The sequence below is a fragment of the Pezoporus flaviventris genome, unplaced genomic scaffold (assembly GCF_033815535.1).
Source record: "Pezoporus flaviventris isolate CSIRO_AGI_PZ_B2104156 unplaced genomic scaffold, CSIRO_AGI_Pfla_v1 ptg000003l, whole genome shotgun sequence".
NCBI classification, from domain to species: domain Eukaryota; kingdom Metazoa; phylum Chordata; class Aves; order Psittaciformes; family Psittacidae; genus Pezoporus; species Pezoporus flaviventris.
This window is the reverse complement of record NW_026892551.1, coordinates 12,292,149-12,319,100: the sequence shown is the minus strand read 5'-3', so window position 1 is coordinate 12,319,100 and position 26,952 is coordinate 12,292,149. Positions and strand designations below refer to the sequence as shown.

Below are 26,952 nucleotides of genomic sequence, written 5' to 3'. Positions count from 1 at the left end.
GTTGTCAAAAAAAAGTGTTTGCTATAATTTGTTATAAAAACACCATGTTCTTTACCTTTTTATGCACGTAAAAGTTTCCCTTTAACTTAGTGCAAAGTTAAAGGGAAAATCAGATTCTTGCTGGGATAAAAGAAATAATCAAAGGAAAGTTTAGGTGTGTGAATATTTCTGTACACACAAATCTTTGTGTCCAGATAAACACACAAACCCTCTCTCACCACACATAAGCAGAGTTGTATTATTATGAATTTCACAGTGAAACACACCTCACTAGTTTTGAAATTCTGACCTTTTACTTCCTTGAATAGCTTATTTGCGCCTTCATTAGGAAATAAAACATTGTCCTCAATTTATGTTTTTTTTAATTTCATTCACCATTTCATACTTTTTGTCATTTCCTTTCATACTTGAGGTTCTTTGTCATTTTTTTTCCTGCTGTAGGTTATCATAGAATGATAGAATAGTTAGGGTTGGAAAGTACCTTCAGTTCATCTAGTTCCAGCCCCCCTGCCATGGGTAGGGACACCTCCCACTAAACCATGCCACCCAAGGCTCTATCCAACCTGGCCTTGAACACCTCCAGGGATGGACAACCTGCCAGGTTAAGATATCACAATTATTTCAGTCACTTTTTGTAGAAAATCTGCTTTCCCCATAATCAAAATACTGTTCTTCCCTCATTTTCATGGATTTTTAGTTTTGCCTTTTTTTTTTTTAAATGACTAAAAAATAATAAGGTCATTGCATTAATGCAATGGATTTTCTCTCTGCATTGCCTGTTTTACTCTTTGACTGGGCTTTATACAAAAAAATAGTCTTCACTGACTTCTCTAAAATAAGCATTTGTTATTTATTATCATACAGAACTCACTACCTATTAAACTTTATTTACTGCAATAAAGATGCTTTTGGGCAATATGTATAGTCTTGATTAAAAAGTGTCCCAGCTACAGCTAAATGGTGTCAACATGCTCATCAGTACAATCTGAAAATAAAAGAATTTGTTGAAAACACTAAAAAAAATTTTCAGTCAAATTGAACGAACAGAGGAAAAAAAAGAAGAGGTAAAAAACACAAGATAGGAGGATAATAAGTTGCACTACCATGACGTTACTGTATACTGGGAAGAACAATTTTTCCTACCTGAAAAATAATTCTTCTAAGCATTTAGACTTAGGGATTTATGAAAGCAAACTGTGTTATTTTTTAGATAAATGATATAAAAGTGAATGCTGTCCAGTGTGGAATATCAAGCATTTTCCCTTTGATTGCCTTCCCAAAGCTATGTAGCAAAAGCCCTATTATGTCTAATTAGGTGTTGAGATCTGTACAGTTTAAATTATTTATACTTGGAGATTGGAATGGGATTTTAAATTGCTTTTCTGTGATGTCACAAAATAATGGAACACTGCCTATCATATTTCAAACTCTACCTTTTATCTGGGTGATACTGAGCTTCACACAGTAAAATTTTAAAAAGTGCCAGTTTTTACAAAATAACAGGAAATATAATTTCATACTGACACCTTTGGATATGAAATGGAAAAGTAAAAATGGACTAGCTTTACTGTAGTGTCTGCATTTTGGTATTTGCAGAGACAGAATTTTAACTGGGAAGGATAAACTTGTACCCAAAGACTGATTGTTTTAATAAGGAAATATTTTTTAAGAGAGCAGACATATGTTGTAGAATGACACTAAAGGTGAGGAGACAATATATCAGTGACTTTTTATCAAAGTATTAAACTTGATTAAGTAACAACCAGTCACCACTATTTTAAGCTTTGAACTTATTTAGTTTCCAGGTAGCTGTAAGTCTCTAACAATCTCCTTTCTCACCAACATCTACAGAAGGATACCTAGATAATTCTGTATTAATTGCAACTAACATTGCTACTTTTCCTTTCTCTGTTCTTGCCTCTTTATGCTTTAAACCATTTTTTTTCCATATTACTGCTGTCAACATAAAGAAATGTAATGATAAAGCCCAATTTGTTTTGAACTATACATCAGTTAATTAAACCTGGTATTGAATTTCCACAACCATAATCTTAACTGGGTGTGAAATACAAGTATTGCCATAGGCCAAGCTGAGAATTTAGTGTATGATAAAACTGAGAATTAGACTTACCTACCTTCATTAGTGAATATTCAGAGATAAACTGTTGAAAATACCTCTTCCTATGTTTATTCATAGGCAGGTATCAAGGCTGATTAAAACAATTACAAAGTACCCCTGCCCTCTTGGGGTATGTTAATATATATTGGGGTATGTTAATATATGGGAAATGTTAATATAATGCAGACTTATAGAAGTAAGGATTGGCCTGCTGCCTTTTTATTTATATTTGGTTTTCTAGATGCAACACCAGATTTTCAAGTCTGCCACACTATTATCCTGAGAACATGACTCAAAAATTATTATAAGTGTTGCCATTATGATTTGCAGCTCTTTAGTGAATTGGGTCATGATCTACTACTTACAAAGGGTGCAAAGTACACTGATAAGGTACTTAATGATTCAGAAAAAAAAATATTGCTGTAATATTCCCAATGAATAGGAGAAAAGTCCAAAGCAAAAATGTAATACATGCTAATCAATATTGGAGAGAAAATACTTTAAATACTTTAAAAGACTCAGGTCTTCTGTCAACAAACAGTGAAAGCAGTTAGAATGACGTATTTCCCCTGAGAGTTCAACATTAAAAAATAACAGTAATTTAACTACATAGAAGTACATGGTACTAGTCAAAACAGCACAAAAGAGTCTCTAATATACAAACTGTTGCTTCTGAAGGGGTAAACAATACATCTATGTAAGAGCATACTGTGCTCTGGTAAGCTGAAGAACTATCCACTATACTTAATGCTTAGATGATTATAGGTTTGGGGGTTAGTTTTTCATTTGTTTTTTTTTTTGTTGCTGTTTTTCGGGGTGGGGGGGAGGTTTTTTGGGGGAGGACTTGGGGGCATGCACAGAAATCACTACATAAAGAGGGGGAACACAGATATCCAGCACAGCACTGCTTTGTGAGATGCTGATATACCTGCAAAACTTACCATTCTAGAAAAGCAAGATATTTCCTACAGGATTTTGACACAAAGAATCTTTCTGGGACATGAGTTTTTCTCCTGTTTTCCATTCCAGACATACTGTTAAATTAATGCTAGTGAATAACCTTTTGTACAAGAATGTAAAAGAAGAAGGAAAAGATTAATGGTGTGCATTGGCTTTGGTTGGGATAATTAATTTTCGTCATAGTAGCTGGTATGAGGCTATGTTCAGGATTTGTGAAGGCAACACTGCTGATAACACACAGTTGTTTTAGTTACTGCAAAGCAGTGCTTACAGAGAGTCAGAGCCTTTTCTGCTCCTCACCCCACCCCTCCAGAGAGTGGCTGGGGATGAATAAGTATTCGGAAGGGGACATAGCAGTGACAGCTGACACCAACTGACCAAAGGGAAATCCCATACCATATGACATCATCCTCAGTATATAAAGCTGTGGGGAAAAAGAAGGAAAAGAGGGACATTTGGAGTGATGGTGTTTATCTTTCCAAGTAACTGTTAGGTGTAATGGAGGCCTGCTTTCCTGGAGATGGCCGAATGCCTGCCTGATGATGGGAAGAGTGAATTAATTTCCTCGTTTGCTTTGCACGTGTGTGCGGCTTTTGCATTACCTATTAAACTGTCTTTACCTCAACCCACAACTATTCTTACTGTTAACCTTCTGATCCTCTTCCCCTTTCCACCTGGGGCTGAACTGCTGGCTGGGGTTAAACTACAACAAGGTGGAAACTGTTTCTTCTTGTTACACAAATAACAAAGTAGTGGACATTTTTGTTTGTGCTCATGGAATCACATAAGCAATATAGGACTATGTCTGTTATGACTGAAAGCGTTGTTTATGATTGCCAATAGGTCAAGGTCCAAAAGCATCTCAGATTTCCTGTACAAGCAGAATATACTGCAGGTGTGACATGCACAGAATGAAGCAAATTCACAGCTCTGTTGTTTCAAGTTTGATTTGATAAATGTCACGGTCGTTTGCTCATAGTGTCTAAATATTCACCAGTTTAGCTGTCTACAAATGGAAATATGAAATATCATGGCCTAATGCAGTAAAATTTGGTATTATACATGTGTGGTTGTATGAAGGGCTGTATTATTTTCAGTTGTCAGTATGCTCTAACAAAGTAGTATCTGGAAAATTTTCCTTTATCCAGTGTTCTAGCTTATGTCACTGTAGCAAATATTCTGCAAAAAAAAATATATCTTTCAAGAATTCTTTTTAAATAGTTACTGTGCTTACAGCTCTTTTTTGAAAAAGTAATTAATCATAAATAATAACAGTTTTAACATACCAATAGCGTATAAGCTGCTATAAGATTGGTCTGTTGGTTTCAAAGCTAATACAATTGTCCTTATTTTACTGACAGTTCTTTCTTCTTGCCTTTCATCTCAAGCCTCCTGTCCATAAGGACACTGAAGGTTTCTATCTGCCCTGATGTCTGAAACAGAATCTCAGATTCTCACACGTCTGTTTATTCACTTCTGTATTTTTTTTTTTTCTCCACATAGTGGTTTATTTTACATACAAGGACATATATAAACTTTGGGAATATTTTGCTGTAAAACTTTAAAAAGAAAACCAAACCACCAAGACAAAACAAATCCCCTATTTGTCTCTTAATAGACGATGTGAATTTGTCATTTTTGCCTCCTCTGTAACCCATTAATGGTGATACAGAAAAAGAAAATGTTATCCTGTAAGTGAGCAGATAAAGAAGAAAAAGAATCCCCTTTATTATTCACATTTTTTATTGTTTCTTTTACAGTTACCATGGATGTAACTGTTATGGTTGTATTAAGCTTTTATTTATATTCCTAGTCTACATAATGTTTTCTACTATGCCTTAAATATTTTCTTGATAGATTGTAACTCTATAGACAAACATGTATTTATTGGGACTCAAACTCAATCTAAAATAACATCATTGTTTAACTGCCATGGCAACAGTTTTCAAAATAAATGAAAATTAAACTCTCACTGACTTGAAAATTAACTTTCAATCTAGGTCTAAAGAGTGGCATCATTCATAAAAAAAAAAAACAGAGATTCAGGAAGCAGATTTCCAGTTTGCAGTCTACTCAATAATCTTAGTTGTACCTTGAGAGGCAGGAACTGCTCCAAGCCACATATTATTTAATACTAAACTTTTTTTTTTTTAATGGAAATGGGACTGTCACCTCATCTGTTCTATTCCATTGTATATATGCCTACTTGGGGGGGGAATCCTACCCTAATCGTTAGGTCTCTAAAACTGTAGTCTGTAAATATGTCTTAAGCTATCACACATGCTAAAAAATATTTGTTAAACAATATTTTTTTTAAAATATTAAAATTCTTTGGAAAGCATCTCATTAAAGAAAAAATATTGAGACTATTTTTTATTACAAACTGAATTTACTGAAATAATAATTTTATGGGATTCCTGGGGGAAAAAAAAAAAACAACAAAACTAAAACAAAAACAGCAATTAAATTCTATTAGGGAAATTTCTTCTCGGGAAATAACATATCACAACTTATGCACATACAAATAAAGAACAAAAGCACATCTCTACTGCTTCCCAAACAATTGCATTTAACCATTTTCATATTCACCAATAAAATCCCAGTTCATAATTCTTTCCTCGTTTCACATTTTGCTTACAAAAAGCCCCAATTTCTGGAATATAAAACTCAGAAGTGTGTCCACACAAATAAAAAAAAAACGCTCAAGTGGTCAAATGACTTATGTTCCATTTTTAGTCCTGTAGAAAGCATACAAGTTTTTCTTCAGTCCTAACTTTGCCATTCCTGAACAGCTTTTCTTGAACTATTAAGGTATTTTTTTAAGTTTACTAAAAAAGTGTCTATAGAATTATTGATCTAAAATGATACATATTTTTGAACTGATCACAAAGGGGTTTTGATCATGGCTCTACAGAAACTAGGAAAAGTTTGGGGCTTTTTTTCTTTATCAAGCATTCCTTAATGATTTATTAATACTTTCCTGTGTTATAGCTGAAGTTGTTGCATTTTCACCACCACTGGGAACAGCAGGAACAGCATTGAAACTAAAAACAGATTCTGTAACATTCTGGAACACTGGTAAAAGAGGCATTATATGTATTTCTGCAGCATTGTTATTAAATTTAATCTTAGGAAACAAAACTGAGCTATTTAGTTCCACGATTCTAACAACATATATTCTCATCACTACTTTTTATTGTGAGAAAGACAAGTTTAATAGCAAAAATGCATTGTGCCAGCCACTGTACAAATGCATATTATAAGTTTAAAATGGTCGGGAAGGGGAAGAATCTTCATTTTGTGAGATACTGACACAGTAGTACATTTAAAGGACTTGCTGTTGTTTGTCATTCAGGGGAATGGACATCTTAACCTAGCATGTTTTTTCCATTTCTATTTTTCATGATGTAATGATTCTGTCACACCCAAGTGACTTCAGCAGAACAGCTAGTGAGCACATTTCTACTGATTTCTGTACCTTATAGAAGTTATATTCTGGTGGGTATGTCCTATATATTCTAAAGTCCTTTCTTTAAGGAAAAACAAAAAAAGAAGACAAACTCATAATTTTATGTTTAAGAATAAAAAATATTTTGAAACATCACATAATTATTTATGTAGTCAAATAAACTGGAGCTTTTTTCTACTATATATATATGATATATGCAATAGAAAACCATATAAATGTTTTCTGCTTAATTTAAAAAATAATTTTAAAAACACCACTAAATATATATTTGTTTGAGAACAAATATACAAATGTATATTTGTTTGAGGAGTACAGTGTGGCTTGATCAATGCTGACAGTGCTAGATAATATTGCTAAAAACCAAACCAACCCAAGACAACCCAAAAAATCCAAAACCAAAATAAAACAAAGAAAAACTCCAATTTATCTGAAAACAGGCTATGGGAAAATATGCCATCAGTCGTGATAAAACTATTGTTACAAATACTTTGTAAAGTAAATAAATCCATCACTGGTACAGTGTTTATAGCCTTTATTTCCTAGCATACTACATTAATGAAAACATATGATTTGAATAAAAATAAATAATACCTTGATTGCTTGATAAACATGTCCGTTTTTGAAATCAGTGTATATAAACTTGAATTTTCTTACCAGCCTAAACTACCTAAAATTTCACTGTTTTGTCAGTGAGTTGTTCTTTTTTTTCCTTGTTCTTCTGCCTTTCATTTGTTGTGGCTTTTTTTTTTTCATTTTTCCCAATATTATTTTGGTAAATAATACAAACGTACTTTAACCTTGTATATATTCTTAGCAATCAACAAGAAAAATTAACAATGCAATCACTTATTGCTACTGTTCAGAGTGCTGTAATAGCTTGAAAGTGCTGAGTTTTCCATTACAAATTACATAGCTGAAAAATCTGGCATCTTTTTTATATTTTTTTGTCCTTACCTAAGCCATGCCTATGTGTTGACATTGGTGGTAACACAGTCCAAGCCTTGGTCTTTGGATTGTAACATTCAACAGTGTTTAATGTCTTTAAACCATCACGGCCTCCAATGACAAACAGCTTGTCATCAATGACGGCAACACCAAACTGAAGCCTCCTGCCATTCATCACTCCAGCCTGAATCCAGATGTTTGTTCTGAGATCATACTTTTCAATAGTTGTAGCACCTGATGAGACATGATAGAATAATAGTATAATGTATACCAAATGCATACAAAATTGTCATTAGCTTATTTTTTTTTTCTTAAAAGTGTCAAAATTTTAATATTAATTTCTGAGTACTTCCAACCTCTTGAAAAATATTTGTTTCTTTAGATAAAGTAGTCCCTGGAATGTGTGTGTATATATATGTGTGTGTGTGTGTATATATATATAACTTTTTTTACAGTTCAGTGGCATACCTAAGATAACTAATCTTGTTACACTTGATTCCAATCTTACATAAAGTGTAAAAAAAAATCCTGTAAGATTACATATTTTCATCAAGAATTAGAAGTTGTATTAGAAGTTGTCCGTAATTTATTTCTTAAGTACTCATATATAGGTTTTTTTCAGACATGTTTCTGCTGGAAGTACAGAACATATTTACAATCTCAAGCAAAATATATAAAGAATGTTTCCATACACAGTCAAAAACTTTTCCTTCTGAACTTAGTTATTTGAATTACTCTCACAGATGAACTCAAAAGCTATAAAGAGCATTACATATAAAGTAACTTACCAGTTAATCATGAAAAAGTCATTAAGAAGCCTCTGCTGTTAAAAAAAAACTTGTATGAAATATACAAAGATGAGATATAAAATGAAGAGTTTATTAACAAAAACAAGGGACAAAGGAAGCATAACTAACGTAACTAGATTTCAGAAAGTGAAAATGTAATGCATGCCATTAATTGTAATATGAGTGTAGGAAAATTTAAAGCAAAAGCACAAATATTTAAATGCAGATGAGTTTAAGTTAATCCTTAAAAGCAACACTTGATAGTTCATCTGAAATGTAACCAACATTTTATTTCTAGATAAACGTAAGAGTGCTTCATTTTCAAAGTTTAAATATCCCTAAAGAAAGAATCAACAAAATTATTAAACTTTAACAGCTAACTATTTGGATTATAATATAAGGTTAGAATTCCATGGGAAATAATTCTTTTAGGATTCATAGAAAATAGAAAAGCAATGAACCAAGTGCAAACAAACATCATGAAAGCAATACTTTTGTTAATTGTTAAAAAAAGCTTTAATTTAAATTCAATTTGTATATAAGCACAGCAGAGCAGCAATAATGTACAATTCCACTGGGTGCCTTAAATCCCCTGCTAGTTTCATGAAGCCATAAGGTATATGAAGCAATTTTTGCATTCAATTAGGAGACATATTTATTTATCTTTTTGCCCCTAATTTAAAATTGAGAACCATGTAAATGTATTAATCTTTAGGTTTGAAAGAACAAAATTATAGATTATCTGATACAGTTGTTTGCTGGTGCTGCAGGACATATTATAATGATGTACATTAATAAAATTATGCTATCTGTCCTGGGTTCAGCAGTAGCAGTCATGTTTTTTTTTCTTTGTGTTAACTGGTGCAGTGCTGTGTTTTGACTTCTAGTTTGAGAACAGTGTTGGTGAAACCGATGTTGTCGGTTGTTGCTAAGTGATGTTTACCCTGACCAAGGACTCTGCGAGGCTCATGCTCTGCCAGGGAGGAGGGGAAGCTGTGAGGAAGCAGAGACGGGGCGCCTGACCCGGGCTAGCCGGGGAGGTATTCCATACCACAGCACGTCATGCCCGGGGTGGGGGGTAACTGGGAGTTACCCGGAAGGACAGGGGCTTCCGGGTGGAACTCGTTTTCTTGGCCGGTGGTATCGTATTCTCTTCCCTTGTTATTTTCCCTTATCATTGTTTTAGCTGATAGTAGCGGTGGTGATTTGTTGCTGGACTGTTCTTGTCTCAACCCGTAGGAGTTGCACTCTCTCGATCCTCCTCCCCGTTCCTCCGGGAGCGGGGAAGGGGAGAGCCCCGGTGCAGGGGGGGGGGGGGAAGACGGACACGGACCTTGATTGTTGTCAGCTCGGCACCACTCACTGGGAGTGAGTGAACAAGTTACCTGACTGGGTTTAAACCACGACAGTTCTTTTTGGCGCCCAACGTGGAGCAGGAGGGGTTGAGATAAGAACAGATCTGACTGGATTGATAGTCACTCGTCACAATGCTGATTTATTGGCTCTCAAGGTTTTTCCTCTTGATCTCACAGTTTCAGTATACCATATCTTACGTCCATCCGGTATTGGCTGTATTAGTGTTTTTCAAGTGTGGGGCTTGGGCTAAGGTTTTTATCCCATTGTACTTTATGGTAATGACTTGTAATACAATAGAATCATTGATCATGAAACTGATCTGGTTTATGTTCCCAGTGTGGTCACCACCTTTATACTTTGGGAGGTATATGATGGAGGTGCTTAGCAATTACACATCTTTTTTCTCCTCCTCAGGTGCTCAACCTGTGAAGGAGACATCCTTTTACCCTCCTAGTCGTCCCCCCAGACCATTTACATTTGAGAGTTTTGAATTTTTTGAATGGCCTTTTAATGCTGTTGAGACTTGTTTGCTGATGGTGATGGGAATCACCATGCTAACACGCATACAGAGTGTGTTTTGCCCACTACTGATTTCAAGAGTTAAGCAGATTCAGTTTTGGGTCTTGTCTGGGGTCAAAAGACGATGTAGGAGGACCGAGAGATTTTCCCAGAGGCTGGACAGCCATGAGTGGCAGGGTGTGTGGGATAGTATGGGCAAGTATCTAGGTCAGTGGGCCCCTCCAGTATTTTGGAATTTCACTACCGAACAACTGCAAAATCCAGAAGAATTAGTAAAACACTTAAATGAGGTGTGTGGTCATTCTGGCCATACCAGAGATGGACAAATCACAGCAACGTGCTGGGGCTTGGCCTATGCTTACAGGGCCTTGTTCAACACTATCCAGCACCTTCAAAAGGAAAAGAATATCGGCGGATTTGAGGGCAAAGCGACAGTCGCTACTCAAACTTTGGCTGCAATGCACTGCGCAGCTACTCCAGTGGCAAGTACAGCAGCTGCTCAAACTTCAACTGCAACAGACAGCGCGGTTACCCCAGCTCCAAGCACGGTAGCTACACCACCCCCAGCAACAAGTACAGTCGCTACTCAAACCACAGTGATAATCACTGCAGCCAAAACAGAGGACCAATTCGTACCAATATCAGTTGCCCCTGTACGCAAGAGAACAAGCAAAAAGGAGGCAAAAAGGGTGAAGCGAGATGAAGAACCAATGAATTCACCACCCGGTCCAGAATCTGATCAGGAGTCATCATCACATGACGAAGAAGAAGAAGAAGAGGTAACTTCTCGACCTCAGACCTCAACCGAGCTGCGGAATATGCGAAAAGATTTTACCCGTCAACCAGGGGAGCACATCATCACCTGGTTACTCCGATGCTGGGACAATGGGGCCGATGGTCACGAACTAGAAGGTACAGAAGCCAAGCAGCTGGGATCACTTGCTAGAGAAGGGGGAATTGACAAAGCAATTGCAAGAGAGAAAAAGTCTCTCAGCCTTTGGAGGAGGCTCTTGGCAGCTGTGAAAGAAAGGTTTCCGTACAAGGACGATGTTACGAGTCGTTCGGCCAAATGGACTACTATAGACAAAGGCATCCAGTCTCTGAGGGAATCGGCCATCGTAGAGATGATCTATCACATCAAGCCGAATAACGGGGATACACCTATAGATCCAGATGAAGTTGAATGTACACGACCCATGTGGCGAAAACTTACACGGAATGCACCGTCATCATATGCCCATTCATTGGCAACAGTGACCTGGAATGACATAGTACCACTAAGAGTGGATGAAATGGTTCATAAACTCCGAGAGTTCGAAGACAATCTCACTCCTTCCATCATCTCAGCTGTGAAAAAACTGACCCAGGACCTCGACAAATTGAGGGACGATGTATCTGATTTATCCAGCTCCTCACGTGTACCAACACACGTCTCAGCTATTAACAAAAGACGTCCTATTATTCAAGAGAGGAGATACAGAAGGTATACGCCACGGGGTACCCTATGGTTTTACCTGCTGGATCACGGAGAAGACATGACAAAGTGGGATGGAAAACCTACTTCAGCTTTGGAGGAATGGGTGAGTGAACTGAAGAGGGGAGCAAGGGCCAAGACTGATAGTCCCATGAGAGCTACGGCTTCAGTCTCTGGTGAGCAGTTTCCCAGATGGAGTGGAAGAGCTGATTTTACTCGAGCTCCTGTGATAATGAAGAATAATCCCTTTCAACACGACTTAAGTGTCCAATGCTGTGACGACCATTAGAGGGGCCCTGCCTCCAGCCAGGTGGAGGTAGGGGACAATCGGATTTACTGGACTGTGTGGATCAGATGGCCTGGCACATCAGTCCCACAGAAGTATAAGGCTCTAGTAGATACCGGTGCACAGTGTACCCTGATGCCATCAAGCTGTCAAGGGGTGGAACCCATCTATATTTCTGGAGTGACAGGAGGATCCCAAGAGTTGACTGTGCTGGAGGCTGAAATCAGCCTGACTGGGAGGGAGTGGCAAAAGCACCCTATTGTGACTGGTCCAGAGGCTCCATGCATCCTCGGCATAGACTACCTCAAGAGAGGGTACTTCAAAGACCCAAAAGGGTACCGGTGGGCTTTTGGTATTGCTGCTTTGGAGACTGAGGAAATTGAGCAGCTGTCCACCTTGCCTGGTCTCTCAGAAGATCCCTCTGCTGTGGGGTTGCTGAAAGTTGAAGAACAACAAGTGCCAATTGCGACCACAACAGTGCACCGGCGGCAATATCGCACCAACCGAGACTCCCTGATTCCCATCCATCAGCTGATCCGTAGACTGGAGAGTCAGGGGGTGATCAGCAGGACCCGCTCACCCTTCAATAGCCCCATATGGCCAGTGCGAAAGTCTAATGGAGAATGGAGACTAACAGTAGACTATTGTGGCCTGAATGAAGTCACACCACCATTGAGTGCTGCCGTACCGGACATGCTAGAACTTCAGTATGAGCTAGAGTCAAAGGCAGCCAAGTGGTATGCCACGATTGATATTGCCAATGCATTTTTCTCCATTCCTTTGGCAGCAGAGTGCAGGCCACAGTTTGCTTTTACTTGGAGGGGTGTCCAGTTCACTTGGAACCGACTGCCCCAGGGGTGGAAACACAGCCCTACCATTTGCCATGGACTGATCCAGACTGCACTGGAACAGGGGCAAGCTCCAGAACACCTGCAATACATTGATGACATTATTGTGTGGGGCGATACAGCGGAAGAAGTCTTTGAGAAAGGGAGGAAAATAATCCAAATCCTGCTGAAAGCTGTTTTTTGCCATAAAACGGAGTAAGGTCAAGGGACCTGCACAGGAGATTCAATTTTTGGGAATAAAATGGCAAGATGGACGTAGACAGATCCCCACAGATGTGATCAACAAGATAACAGCAATGTCTCCACCAACTAATAAGAAAGAAACGCAAGCTTTCTTGGGTGCAGTGGGGTTCTGGAGAATGCACATCCCAAATTACAGTTCGATTGTAAGCCCTCTCTATCATGTGACCTGGAAGAAGAATGATTTTAAATGGGGCCCTGAGCAGCAACAAGCCTTTGAGCAAATTAAACGTGAGATAGTTCATGCAGTAGCCCTTGGACCAGTCCGGACCGGGCCAGATGTAAAAAATGTGCTGTACACTGCAGCTGGGGAGAACGGTCCTACCTGGAGCCTCTGGCAGAAAGCTCCAGGGGAGACTCGAGGTCGACCCCTCAGCTTTTGGAGTCGGGGATACAAAGGATCTGAGGCCAGCTATACCCCAACTGAGAAAGAGATACTGGCAGCGTATGAAGGGGTTCGAGCTGCTTCGGAAGTGATTGGCACTGAAGCACAGCTCCTCCTGGCACCCCGGCTGCCCGTGCTGGGCTGGATGTTCAAAGGCAGGGTCTCCTCTACACATCATGCAACTGATGCTACATGGAGTAAATGGGCTGCACTAATTACACAATGAACTCGAATAGGAAATCCCAGTCGTCCAGGCATTCTAGAAGTCATCATGGACTGGCCAGAGGGCAAAGATTTCGGAATGTCACCAGAGGAGGAGGTGGTGCGTGCTGAAGAGGCCCCACCATATAATAAACTGTCAGAAAGTGAAAAGCAGTATGCCTTGTTTACTGATGGCTCTTGCCGTATTGTGGGAAAGCATCGGAGATGGAAGGCAGCTGTATGGAGTCCTGGACGACAAGTTGCAGAAACTGCTGAAGGAGAGGGTGAATCGAGTCAATTTGCCGAGGTGAAAGCCATCCAGCTGGCCCTGGACATTGCTGAACGAGAAAAGTGGCCAGTACTTTATCTCTATACTGACACATGGATGGTGGCAAATGCCCTGTGGGGGTGGTTGAAGCAATGGAAGCAGAGCAACTGGCAACGCAGAGGTAAACCCATCTGGGCTGCTGCACTGTGGAAAGATATTGCTGCCCGGGTGCAGAACCTGATGGTGAAGGTACGTCATGTAGATGCCCATGTACCCAAGAGTCGGGCCACTGAGGAACACCAGAACAACCAACAAGTGGATAAAGCGGCTAAGATTGAAGTGGCTCAGATGGACTTAGATTGGCAACATAAAGGTGAATTATTTTTGGCCCGGTGGGCCCATGACACTTCAGGCCATCAGGGCAGAGATGCAACATATAGATGGGCCCGTGACCGAGGGGTGGACTTAACAATGGACACTATTGCTCAGGTTATTCATGTGTGAAACATGTGCTGCAATTAAACAAGCCAAGCGGTTAAAGCCTCTTTGGTATGGAGGACGATGGTTGAAGTATAAATATGGGGAGGCCTGGCAGATTGACTATATCACACTGCCACCAACCCGCCAAGGCAAGCGCCATGTGCTTACCATGGTGGAAGCAACCACCGGGTGGCTGGAAACATACGCTGTGCCCCATGCCACTGCCCGGAACACTATCCTGGGCCTTGAGAAACAGATTTTGTGGCGACACGGCACCCCAGAGAGAATTGAGTCAGACAATGGGACTCATTTCCGGAATAACCTTATAGATATTTGGGCCAAAGAGCATGGCATTGAGTGGGTATATCACATCCCCTACCATGCACCAGCCTCTGGGAAAATCGAACGGTACAATGGGCTGTTAAAAACTACACTGAGAGCGATGGGTGGGGGAACTTTCAAGCATTGGGATACACATTTACCAAAGGCCACCTGGTTGGTCAACACCAGAGGATCTGCCAACAGGGCTGGCCCAGCCCAGTCAGAACTTTTACATATTGTAGAGGGGGACAAAGTTCCCGTGGTGCATATGAAGAATTTGCTGGGGAAGACAGTCTGGGTTATTCCTGCTTCAGGTAAAGGCAAACCCACTCGTGGGATTGCTTTTGCTCAGGGACCTGGATATACTTGGTGGGTAATGCGGGAAGATGGGGAAGTCCAATGTATACCTCAAGGGGATTTGATTTTAGGGGAAAACAGTCAGTGAACTCAATTGTATGCTGTTGCCTGCTGTGTAATGCTTTTATAGCCCATCAACTAGATGTCTCCAGGTCACCAGCGACTGGCCCTGACTTCCCTCCAGCCATCATCCCAACAGAGAATGAACTTGGAACATCATGGACCGAATGGACTCGGCAGCATTATAGGGATTGGTCCATGCACTAAGAAAATGATTTTTTCCTCTTGGTCTGTATGTATATGGATGTATATATGTGGGAGAGCGATGGTGTATTGAAAATGTGGGATCTGAGCACGACGTGAATGGTATGGAATAAGGGGTGGATAATGTCCTGGGTTCAGCAGTAGCAGTCATGTTTTTTTTTCTTTGTGTTAACTGGTGCAGTGCTGTGTTTTGACTTCTAGTTTGAGAACAGTGTTGGTGAAACCGATGTTGTCGGTTGTTGCTAAGTGATGTTTACCCTGACCAAGGACTCTGTGAGGCTCATGCTCTGCCAGGGAGGAGGGGAAGCTGTGAGGAAGCAGAGACGGGGCGCCTGACCCGGGCTAGCCGGGGAGGTATTCCATACCACAGCACGTCATGCCCGGGGTGGGGGGTAACTGGGAGTTACCCGGAAGGACAGGAGCTTCCGGGTGGAACTCGTTTTCTTGGCCGGTGGTATCGTATTCTCTTCCCTTGTTATTTTCCCTTATCATTGTTTTAGCTGATAGTAGCGGTGGTGATTTGTTGCTGGACTGTTCTTGTCTCAACCCGTAGGAGTTGCACTCTCTCGATCCTCCTCCCCGTTCCTCCGGGAGCAGGGAAGGGGAGAGCCCCGGTGCAGGGGTGGGGGGGGGGAAGACGGACACGGACCTTGATTGTTGTCAGCTCGGCACCACTCACTGGGAGTGAGTGAACAAGTTACCTGACTGGGTTTAAACCACGACACTATCATGCTTGAATTTTTTTATATGTGGAATCTATTAATGTTAAAAAGTAGAACTTCAGCATATGAGTTCTATAATGCTTCTATTTCCATGGTAAAAAGTACAGTTCAAAAGCTTGTTCGTCATCAACACCCACCTCTACCTTTCAGGTAGTTGTAGAGAGCAATAAGGTCTCCCCTGAGCCTCCTTTTCTCCAGACTAAACACCAGTTTTCTCAGCCACTCCTCATAGGACTTACTTTCTAGACACTTGTTATGGATAACCCCAACCAGCAACAAAGTACCATGCAGCTGTTTGCTCACTCCCTGCCCCTAGCGGGATGGGGAGAAGAATCAGAAAAGAATAATAAAAAATACATGGGTTGAGATAAGAATAGTATAAGAATTGAAATAAAGTAAAATAATAATGATAATGGTGATGGTGATGGTGATAATAACAATAATAATAATCATCATCATCATCATCTGGAGAGAGGAATAAGCCCCCCAAAAACCCAAGTGATGCACAATAAAATTGCTCACCATCAGCTGACTGATGCCCAGACCATACTCGAGCAGTGATCAGCGCCTTCTGGCAAATTCCCCCCAGCTTAAATACTAAGCATGACACACTATAGTGTGGAATCCTTTTGGCTAGTTTGAATTACCTGTCCCAGCTGTGTTCCCTCCCAGATTCTTGTGCTCCTACTCAGTGGCAGAGCATAAGATAACTGAAAAGTCCTTGAATTAGGGTAAGCACTACTTAGCAGCAACTAAAACATCAAGTGTGTTATCAAGATTATTCTCAGACTAAAGCCAAAACACAGCACTGCACCAGCTCCTGGGAAGAAAATTAACTCTCTTCCAGCTAAAAAAATAGGAAAACCCTTCACCAGGTTTGCTGCTCTTCTTTGGACACACTCCAGGAACTCAGTTTCTTCCCTGTAGCGAGGGGCCTGGAAGTGAATACAAGTATTCCAGGTGCAGCCTCACCAGTGCCAGGTACAGGTGAGGCTTCCCTATACTTCCCTAGTTCTGCTAATACAAGCTACCTGAGCACAGAGCTGGCTCATATTCAACAGCCTCTTGACCTCTAGATTGGGGATGAAAACTGGCCAAAATTTGTGCAAAAGTCTATTAATTCCATATCCTTTGTTGTGGTTGGCTGTTCCTTGACTGTAGCATACAGAGGATTAAGATCCCCATAACAGACAAACCTCTCCAAAGTTTATTTTTCTTTGGAGAGTGTGATTTTAGAAACAAAGCTTTCAGAAGACAAAGAGGCTGATGAGGTGTCAAAAATTACAGGGAATAGGAATTTTACAAGAAAACAGTCCTTTACTAGAGAAACCCAGATGAACTGAGTGGAAGTGAAAAAGTAAGTCAGCAAGCACTTTTTCACTTCACAATACACAGCACTCTTGCAGCCTTTTTGATCCTGATCTACATATCTTCTGTGCTTCAGTCTCAGCAATTTGGAACTGACACCACATGGTCCCCTGGAGGGTGCAAAATAAGGGGCATGATTTGTGGAGAGATGGTTGGAGATTTATGCAGAGATCATTGTCCTCTCTTCAAAGTATACAGAGAAACATTCACAGCATTTTGATTCCTGTTACAGGCATGCTTGACTGCAGAGGATACCTTAAGATGCAAAAAAAGATCCAGGAGCTCACATTCACCTCCATAGCAGGTTACATATTAGGCTGCTTTGGTGAGAAAAAATGTGTGCACTCCTGTAATGCACAGTGACAGGCAGAGCTTTTCCAGAGGCTTGATCTTCAGAGACATCTTGAAAATCCTATTACAGGGGTTTTTGCCTTAGAGCTGCAGAAGGCCACATTTGGTTTTAGGATAGGATGTTTCTCATCTTAATCTTGTCCTCATACTAGCTGGACTCTTTCTTAACATTAACTTTGGGCAATTGCCAGACTTCAGCATTCATTTTCTGAATAAGCCTTGTAAATCTTCTTCCTGACACTGATCAACCAAACTGTTTCTTTAGTAATATCCATATCAATATTAGAGAAGAGATTCAGAGCAGCCCTGTGGAGAAAGACTTGGGGGTGTTGGTCAATGTGAAAATAAACATAAGCCAGCTTCAGTGTGCGCTCGCAGCCCAGAAAGCCAACTGTATCCTGGGCTGCATCAAAAGGAGCGTGACCAGCAGGTCGAAGGAGGTGATCCAGCCCCTCTACTCTGCTCTCGTGAGACCTCACCTGGAGTATTGTGTGCAGTTCTGGTGTCCTCAATCTAAAAAGGTCATGGAACTGTTGGAACAAGTCCAGAGGAGGGCCACGAGGATGATCAGGGGACTGGAGCACCTCCCATATGGAGATAGGCTGAGAAAGTTGGGGCTGTTCAGCCTGGAGAGGAGAAGGCTGCGGGGAGACCTCATAGCAGCCTTCCAGTATCTGAAGGGGGTCTATAGGAATGCTGGGGAGGGACTCTTCACTAGGGACTGTAGTGATAGGACAAGAGGTAATGGATTAAAAATTAAATAGGGGAAGTTTAGATTGGATATAAGGAGGAAAATCTTTCCTGTTAGGGTGGTGAGGCACTGGAATGGTTTGCCCAGGGAAGTTGTGAATGCTCCATCCCTGGCAGTGTTCAAGGCCAGGCTGGACAAAACCTTGGGTGGCATGGTTTAGTGATGTGTCCCTGCCCATGGCAGGGGGTTGGAACTAGATGATCTTAAGGTCCTTTCCAACCCTAACTATTCTATGATTCTATGATTCTATGATTCTACAATATATCTCTCATCTCTCTTCATGGTCCAGTCCCCTGCTTGGACAAGAATTGGATAAGCACCAGGGTTCTTCCTTATCCACAACCTTTTCCAGAAACCCTTCTTTCTAAAAGTGAGAAATTTAGGTTACAAACTGGAATAACACCATAAGATTGTCCAACTAAACCTCTAATACCAGCTCCCTCGGACTGTGGCCACAGCATGCACCAGCTGCTATAAAGACAGCAAGCTTGTGCCCTGCAATAGTCCTGTCATACTGTCAGGAAACAATTTCAAAGAAATGAGAGCCACTTTGTGAACTGCAATGTGCACTCCACTGTAGTAGGACATCAGACATTTGTCAGGGTAGAGCCTGAAAGTAAGGAAGTGATGCTAAGGTGAAATGCAACATCAAAATAGAGGTATACCATATAAATCTGTCAGATAGCATCACTGGCTAGCATCACTACATTTTCTTATCAGGTGTAAACATGTAGGCAGGTGAGAACTTCAATGTAACTTTAGATTAATATTATATATATATACACACATATGTTTATATATATATAAAATACATTTTATACAGAGGTACATGCATGTATTTTTTAACATACATATCAATTTTTCATCTGTTAACAGGGAAAGCAGAACAGATTATTTGTCTATTTTTAAGTCTCTATTCTAGAGATGATAATAACAGGGATTATAAGAGTTGCAATTTTTTTCTTCTAACATTGATAGTGGGTGTTGGTGTCTAGTCCCTGATATACTGGAGTGACTAGAGCAATCGAAACAAGATGAACAGTCAGAAAATGAGTGACTCATCAATCCAACTGACTTGTCAAAGTGCATCAGAAAATTGCAACAAAATCTCACTGCACAAAATTCTAGGAAAGTATACTAGTCATAAATACATCCTTAAACATGCAATAACATGCCAAGTTACAGTCTTTGCCATCATGAATGCAAGTGAAACTTGCTTTCCTAAAATCTTTGGATAATAATAAACTAATGGATGTTTATAAAATAAGGTTTTCACTTAAAAGGGTAGTGGGGCGGTAACCACAGATCACGACTGTACTTATGTGAGTAAAACAATATAAGAATTTCAGATATATATGAAATATGGCAGGTATTTTCTGTAAGGGGCATTTTTTGATATATATACCTTCAATAGGGAACACCCACAGAATTTAGGTGGTCAGTGGTATTATAAGTATGCGATTATGTGGGTCAAAGTGATTATGATGGATATCTGCCTTCACAGAAAGTAATCAGTAAGCAATTAACAGTAAATTATGAGTCACGTTAAACTTAACCTTTGTATGTTTTGTATGTACTTCATTTTTTTACTGATGTTTCATCTTTCTACTTGTCAGTAGAAAGCTGATGCAATTTTAGTCCCTCATTCACCTTTAAATATGTTCTTTATTTGGTTTTGGTTTTAGCAGAAATCATGTCCTTTTCTCAGTTGTCATATCAACTACCACACTTGATCTCTGCAAACTGATAGATATTTAAGTGATTGGAAAAAGAAGAAATGCAAGTCCCTTATTAAACTAGCATGATATCAGAAAGAAAGCAGGAAACAGGAAACAATGGATAGAGAGAGGCCATACATGGTCCAACTTGTCTACAGGTCATGAAGGGTCTATAATTTCATAGGAGTCTTTTCATGGTACAGCTGCATAGCATGGGCACACATGACAGTGATAGCTCTATAGGAGGCCCCACTGTCTTAGATTAAGTCTCTGTTCCACAGATACAGGAAGTTATGATTTTCTCAGGTGCCACTGAAAACTTCCAGAAGTATAGGAAAAAAAAAATAGCAGAAAGAAAAAACAGACAAATATATTTATTTTACACATATTATATATGTGTAAGAGAAAAAAAGAGATCTTAAACTTTATTAAGGCTTCTGGAAACCAAAATGCTCAATGAAGACCTTATTGTTGAATTTACTGTGATGTTGATGTGATTTTTATTGTATTAATAATAATGTACTGGTGCACTTAGAATTGTGAATAATTGTAAATTTATTAATTTTTATTTAAGTAAATAAAAACATATGAATTCAGGATTTAAACAGGCTATAGATTTCAGAGCCAGAAAAAAATCTACCTTATGTTTACTGCATTAGTATGCATAGAACTACTCACAAATAGGTCCCATTTAGTTAGACACTGAAAAAAAAAGTAAAAATCAACTAAATATACTACAGACTGAAAACCAGACTTAGGCTGAAGAAGGCATACAAAAATAAACAATTTGATAACAGCAAATATTGGTTAGTTCTGTGGCCATGTGTTTATTTGCTGGATTTAACTAGAGAGAGGTAAACAGGGGGGAATAGGGAGGGTGTGGTGGGTGGGAGGACGAAAGAAAGGAAAATGATAAAGCAGATAGTAAAATGAAGGTGAGATGATCAGAAGAAGATGACAGTCCTGAATGCTTATATTTCATACATATTTGTTCTTTACTGGATTCTAGTGGGAGCAGTAAAACAAAAATGGAAGAAACACCTGGTTGCAGCGATCACTTCAGGGTCCACTCCTCACTGCCATGTTGGGGACCATCCTTCAGTTTCTCGTATCCCACACTTACTTTGGAAAGGATTTTAGCAGGCTTTCTATGCTCAAGCACCTCTATACAATTCTAAGCATCTAAACTGTGATATGAAAACACTGTCTATGACATAGGCCTCATTATGTCATTAATTCTGAACAAGTTTGATTGTTCCTGCAATCTAGTTATCTAATTATCTAATATAATTAGATTGCAGGAACACAAGTCACTCTTTGCCACCAGGTCTGGAGGGACTCTAGAATATTCCCTGGACATATGCATCTAGCAGAAACAGGGAAGAAACCCTCTTACTGATTTTCACAGAGTCAAACGACTTATTTTAAACCACCACGGTGTGGCGCTGTGGAAAAACAGACAGCGAGATGCTGGTTGTGGTAACAAGCAAAAGGTGACAGCATCCCATGCCAGCTGGGCTCAGGAAGCTTTCTTCTCTCTGCCATCACTTGTAGATGGCAGCCAGCAGAGCCAAATCCAAACTGAAGCAACTTCCAAACTGTACAAACTCGAAGAAATGACCAATGTTGGTTAATGCTTCCTACCCCAGTCTATACAGGCTGTGATAGGATGACTTACTAGTGTTAGAAATCTGTAGACAACTATTTTTTCTAGTCTCCATGGGCAAACTAAAGTAATTCTAATTAAATATTTCAGAAAAATGGAAAAAATCTAATTTCCCAAGAATAGGGGGATGGAAGGAACAGAAAAGATACAATGGTATATTTTCTTAGGGAAACAGGAGATACAGGTTTAATACAAAAATACAAATAAAAAAAATAGCAAAAATACATTATTCATTTTTTGGGTGCATTGTATGTGTTAGTTGTGCAGAGATAGACATATTTACCTATAAAACAAAACAGACGGGATGCCACAGTATAAGTAAAACACACTAAGCCCGAATTAAAATATTGCTAACTTAATTAAAAGATTACATTAAATTACATTAAAATGTATTGTATTATAATTTATTTCAGTCATGTATCACTCCAGTGTTTTTTAGTCATTTAATGATGAAAAAGAAGATCATGATTTATTAGATGCTTTTTAACATTTTGGATATGAATTTGAAAGATTAAACAAAAGCAAATACATAGAATATTGAGGATCTTATAATAAACATACTATGCACTCACCATTTCTCCTATTTACACATACATGCACAAACCCCTATCTTTCAGATGGACAGATCTCTAGAAACGTCTGAGTTATTTCAATGAGTAGTACTGAAGACAGTGTATGGAAGAAAACATTGAGAGGTGAAACAGGATTCATTTAATAGCTATTTGCATGGTAAATTTAAAACCTATACTATGACTGTGGTAGTACAAATTATCTCCAATTAGAAGTGAAGGATTTTTCTTGATATTCTGGATACTTTTTTTTTTTCCCCTAACTGAAATTCTACTTGTTATTCAGTGGGGTACTGGATTAGATTAGTTCTGCATATTGTGTGTTCTATCATGGGCATTATAAGCCCTGATTAATCAAGGTTTATGTGATAATGAGAGACCTACAAAGAAAACTTTAGAATGATCAGGGTAGTTTTGCATGACAGTTTAAGTGCTGCTGACAACTCCAGTATGTATGGAACAGGGTGTTCATGTTTCTACCATCCAATATTTCTGAGGAAACAGTAAAGTACTAGATCTACTAAGTTTACCTTCACCTACAAATCTGTACACCATTGCAAAATACAAATATCTATTTTTTTGTTTAGTTTTAACTTGTAAGCCTGTGAAATTGTGAAATTGTTTTGGTGAGACCTTTTCAAGTGATCTTTTAGTTATCTTTCTATTATACCTACTCTTTTTTCTGAAGTTAAGCATATTACATTTCCTTGCTAATGATTTTTAAATCAATAATTTAGTATAAAACAGATTATCATTGACATTATTTTTCATAGTTGATTGAAGACTAAATATATGTATAGCAAGGTCATTATATATATATATGTAATGAAAAAGAGTAAATGTATTAAAATACTGCTTGCAACTCAATGTTTTAAGTCAAATGCAGAAATATGTAGAACCTGTCTTCCAAAGATGTTATCAAGTAGATGTAGGCCACATGAAGTCAGATAAACTTCACGAAGAATGTCTGAGACTATAAGAGCGCTGTATTAATTTCAGTTAAGTATAAATGCAGGAACTCTGATATAAACAAAGTGAAAATTGCTTCAGAAACAGACACAAATGCCTTAACATCTCCCCTTGATTCAGACACAACCTTTGTGTACACCTTTCAGTGTAGACATTTCAGCCATAAAGGAACTTTTTTTTAATGATTTTATGATTCAGTACTTAAACCCATGAAGAAGGGGGGTAGTAAGTTCTACATTTATCATGACAAATTTTCTCCTTTATTTTTTTTTTCCCCTGTAAGACTTTCTGCTGATTTTGCTATACTAAAGTTGTTGCTGACTTGTACTCTGACCATTTTGTTTAAGATTTAGAGATGCTGCTGTGAGTAGGTGCAAAATGATGACCTTGATCTAGTGATCTGCAACATTACATTTTGAACTGAAAAGATGGCTACTCAAGTGGAACAAATGTGACCTAAACAGGTTACTGATGCATCTACTGAGGATAATCTCTTGGTAAAGAAAGAGCTATACAGAAAACAAGGGAACAGTTCACTATTCTTCACTTAGAATGTAAGAAATTCCTTTAAGCACTCCAAAAATTGTACATAAAAAAAAAAATGTAGTAAAAAAAAACCCAGCAACCAAAAACATTAGGATCTGCTATAAAGTGATATGAACAAATATCAGAAAATCTTTTGGAATTTAGTTATTAAGTGGGATCAGAATTCAGAATTCTCTAAAACTGCTGCAAGTTTTTCTAATAATATTTATGTTTTAAAGAGTATCAGAACTGACAGATTTTTGACAGTGATTTTAGGTAATGATGTTAGTGTTAGGTGGTTTGTTTTACAATATAGTTTTATGTTTTACAACATAAAACATTCATGTTTTATTGTATGTTTTTATCTAGTCTAAAATTGACAGAAGTCCCTTTTATTAGTAGTATGTCATGCAGTATGCGAGTCTACCTTTGCTCACCAACAACACACATGCCTCTTCTTTAGAAGCAGTTCTGTACCCACTGGAAATTGTGTAAATAAGGTGTTAACAATAAAAAGGAGTTCTATGTGTGGACAACAGCAAATACTGGGGTAATTGCATCTACTGCAGGATGGGTTTACACGCAAGTGGAGTTCCATCACTAGAGGGGTGATGATGGTGACCTGCATGATCCTTGAAGGAATGGGTGCATGTATCTGGGGTGTGTGTGCATGTGTGTGACTAGAACTGTTTGGGAATTTGCTCAAGAAAGTTGTTCAGAAATTTGAAAAAGCTAATTCATATTAGTGTCCAGTATTGCTGTTTATCTATTGCATAACTGATATTATCCTAAACAGTTTGTCTGATTGTCAGCTAATTAGGTATCATAAGTAAATGAATAAGCTGCTTTCATCATGATTTGGTTTAAAAATGGGAACTGAACAGTTTGGCTCTGCAACAGCACCAATTTCCCATTATTTATAATCCTTTTATTGTTTATCATTATAGCTATACAGATGCTTATCCACACTGCTTACCTGTTGGCTCAGTTCCCGGGAGATTCTGTTTTGCTGCAATTACTGTCCTCTAACGTAAACCTGTTCTAAAGGGTGTTAACCAAAACTTCAATGGATAAGAGCCAGCTAATGCCTGGTATCCACCGAGTTCCCTATATGGCGCCTTCTGTAGTCCAAAGTGATATGTGTGTTTGGTTTTTCAATTCAGACTGTTAAAAATAAGGCAAGAGCTGTACTGAAGCTTACTTGGATCTTATGACTGAAACTGCAGCCTTCTGGAGCATTTCCTAGAATTTGGCATGAAGATTTATTAGGTGGCTGAAAGTGCAAGACGGAGCTGGAGGACTGCACAGGGCAGGAGGTGCAAACATTTGAAGTCCTATCCACACTGACTATTGAGGGTGCTTCCAGCAGTAAACTGTCTCCAGAACATGCAGGATTTGTGCTGGAATAAACTATTTAGTTTACTCCAAAGCCAATCCCAGTAGTAACAATTATCAATAAAATTTGGACGATAAGAGAACATAAATTAGCGTATGGAAAAAGCTAAGACAATGTAGAGGTTCCATGCATGTGTCTTCTCTAGATCGTATACAAGGCTTCCTTTTTTTGTGCATGTATGTACTTTCATCAGTGATAAAATACCTTCACTGGAAATATCAGAAAATAGAATGAGCAGCAGGGAAGTAATGAGGAGGGACACAGGGATGTTCTTGGGGGAATAATCCTCCCAATATTTCCATGAAGGCAGCAGCCTCTTTCATTTCTGTTTGACCCCATAGGTTGGACCAACAGCCGTGAATACAAGGACAATAGATCAGCAATGTGGGTAGTTTGTGGGATAATGAAATTTATCCTCTGTGTGATATCTTTGGCTTTTCCATTACATTAAGGCTGTGGAGGCTTCAAAATAGATCACTTCAGGATCTTCTCTTTATTTCAAACCATAAAGTGAATCAGCAATTTCACAAGTTAACTGCACTGAAAAAATGCCAGAGATAAAGTGAAGTAAAATAAGTACTGAAAAATTACCAGATGGCTTTACAATCTGGATTTTTATTTATTTTTTTTTTTGTCTATTCAGAAATGCCCAGGTAAATTGAGGTACTGTAACTGCAAACTGGTCTATGAGGCTGTGTTCTGGAGCATATTGAAATTCACAGGAACAAAAAGAAACAAATAATAATGTTAATAGCTACAAGGATTGGATAAGAGATTTTTGGTGTGATTTCTACATCTAATTATCTCATTAGTCATTAGCCAGTTTATTTCATATTCCTCTGGTGAAGTAGCTAACCAAGCTCCACCTATGGTTATGCTATATGTTACAGACTCACAGAACAGCTGAGGTTGGAAAGGACTTCCTGATGTTATCTGGTCCAACCCCATGCTCAAACAGGGACATAGGAATGTTTAGTTGTCCAGAATCTTGTCTGACAGTTTTTTTTAATATCTCCAAAGTCAGAGTCTCCACAACCTCTCTGTGCAGGGTCACAGGCTCATCCACCCTCACAGTAAAAAATGTTTCCTGATGTTCGAAGGGAAAACGTTATCTTGCAGTTCATTCTCCTTATCTCTCTTAGAACTGCACACATCACTCCAGGTGTAGCCTCATCAGTGCTGAGTAGAAAGGAAGGATCTGACAGTGAAGAGGGAGATGTTTGGATTGATGGTGTTTGCCTTCCCAGGTAATTGTGATGGAGTTCTGCTTTCCTGGAGATTGCTAACATTTGCCTGCCAATGGGAAGTAGTGAATGAATTGCTTGTTTCACTTTGCTTGTGTGTGTGCAGCTTTAGCTTTATCAGTTAAACTGGTTTATCTCAACTCATGAGTTTTCTCACTTCTGTTCTTCCAATTCTCACCCCATTCCTATGGGGAGAGAGAACTGGAATATCTTTCCACCAAAATATCTAAATAGCAATGACAGAACTTTCAGTATTGCTTGATATAGACCAGTGAAGCACCTCGCCAATTTGCTATCAGAACAATTTTTGCGATAGGTTCTATGTCTAGTTACAAGGTTAATGAAAAACACACATTTAATATCAGTGTTTCTGTAAATCAACAGTTCCCCCTC

At 38.9% G+C, this 26,952-nt stretch overlaps 1 protein-coding gene across 1 annotated transcript in view; it reads right to left on the bottom strand.

Moving 5' to 3' along the window:
- KLHL1 (kelch like family member 1) overlaps window positions 1-26,952 on the bottom strand; it is a 213,955-nt gene that overhangs the window by 20,919 nt on the left and 166,084 nt on the right. Inside the window, exon 7 of the mRNA XM_061445293.1 lies at window positions 7,503-7,727. Coding sequence (XP_061301277.1) covers window positions 7,503-7,727 — 225 coding nt within the window. The remainder of the gene's footprint in view (window positions 1-7,502; window positions 7,728-26,952) is intronic.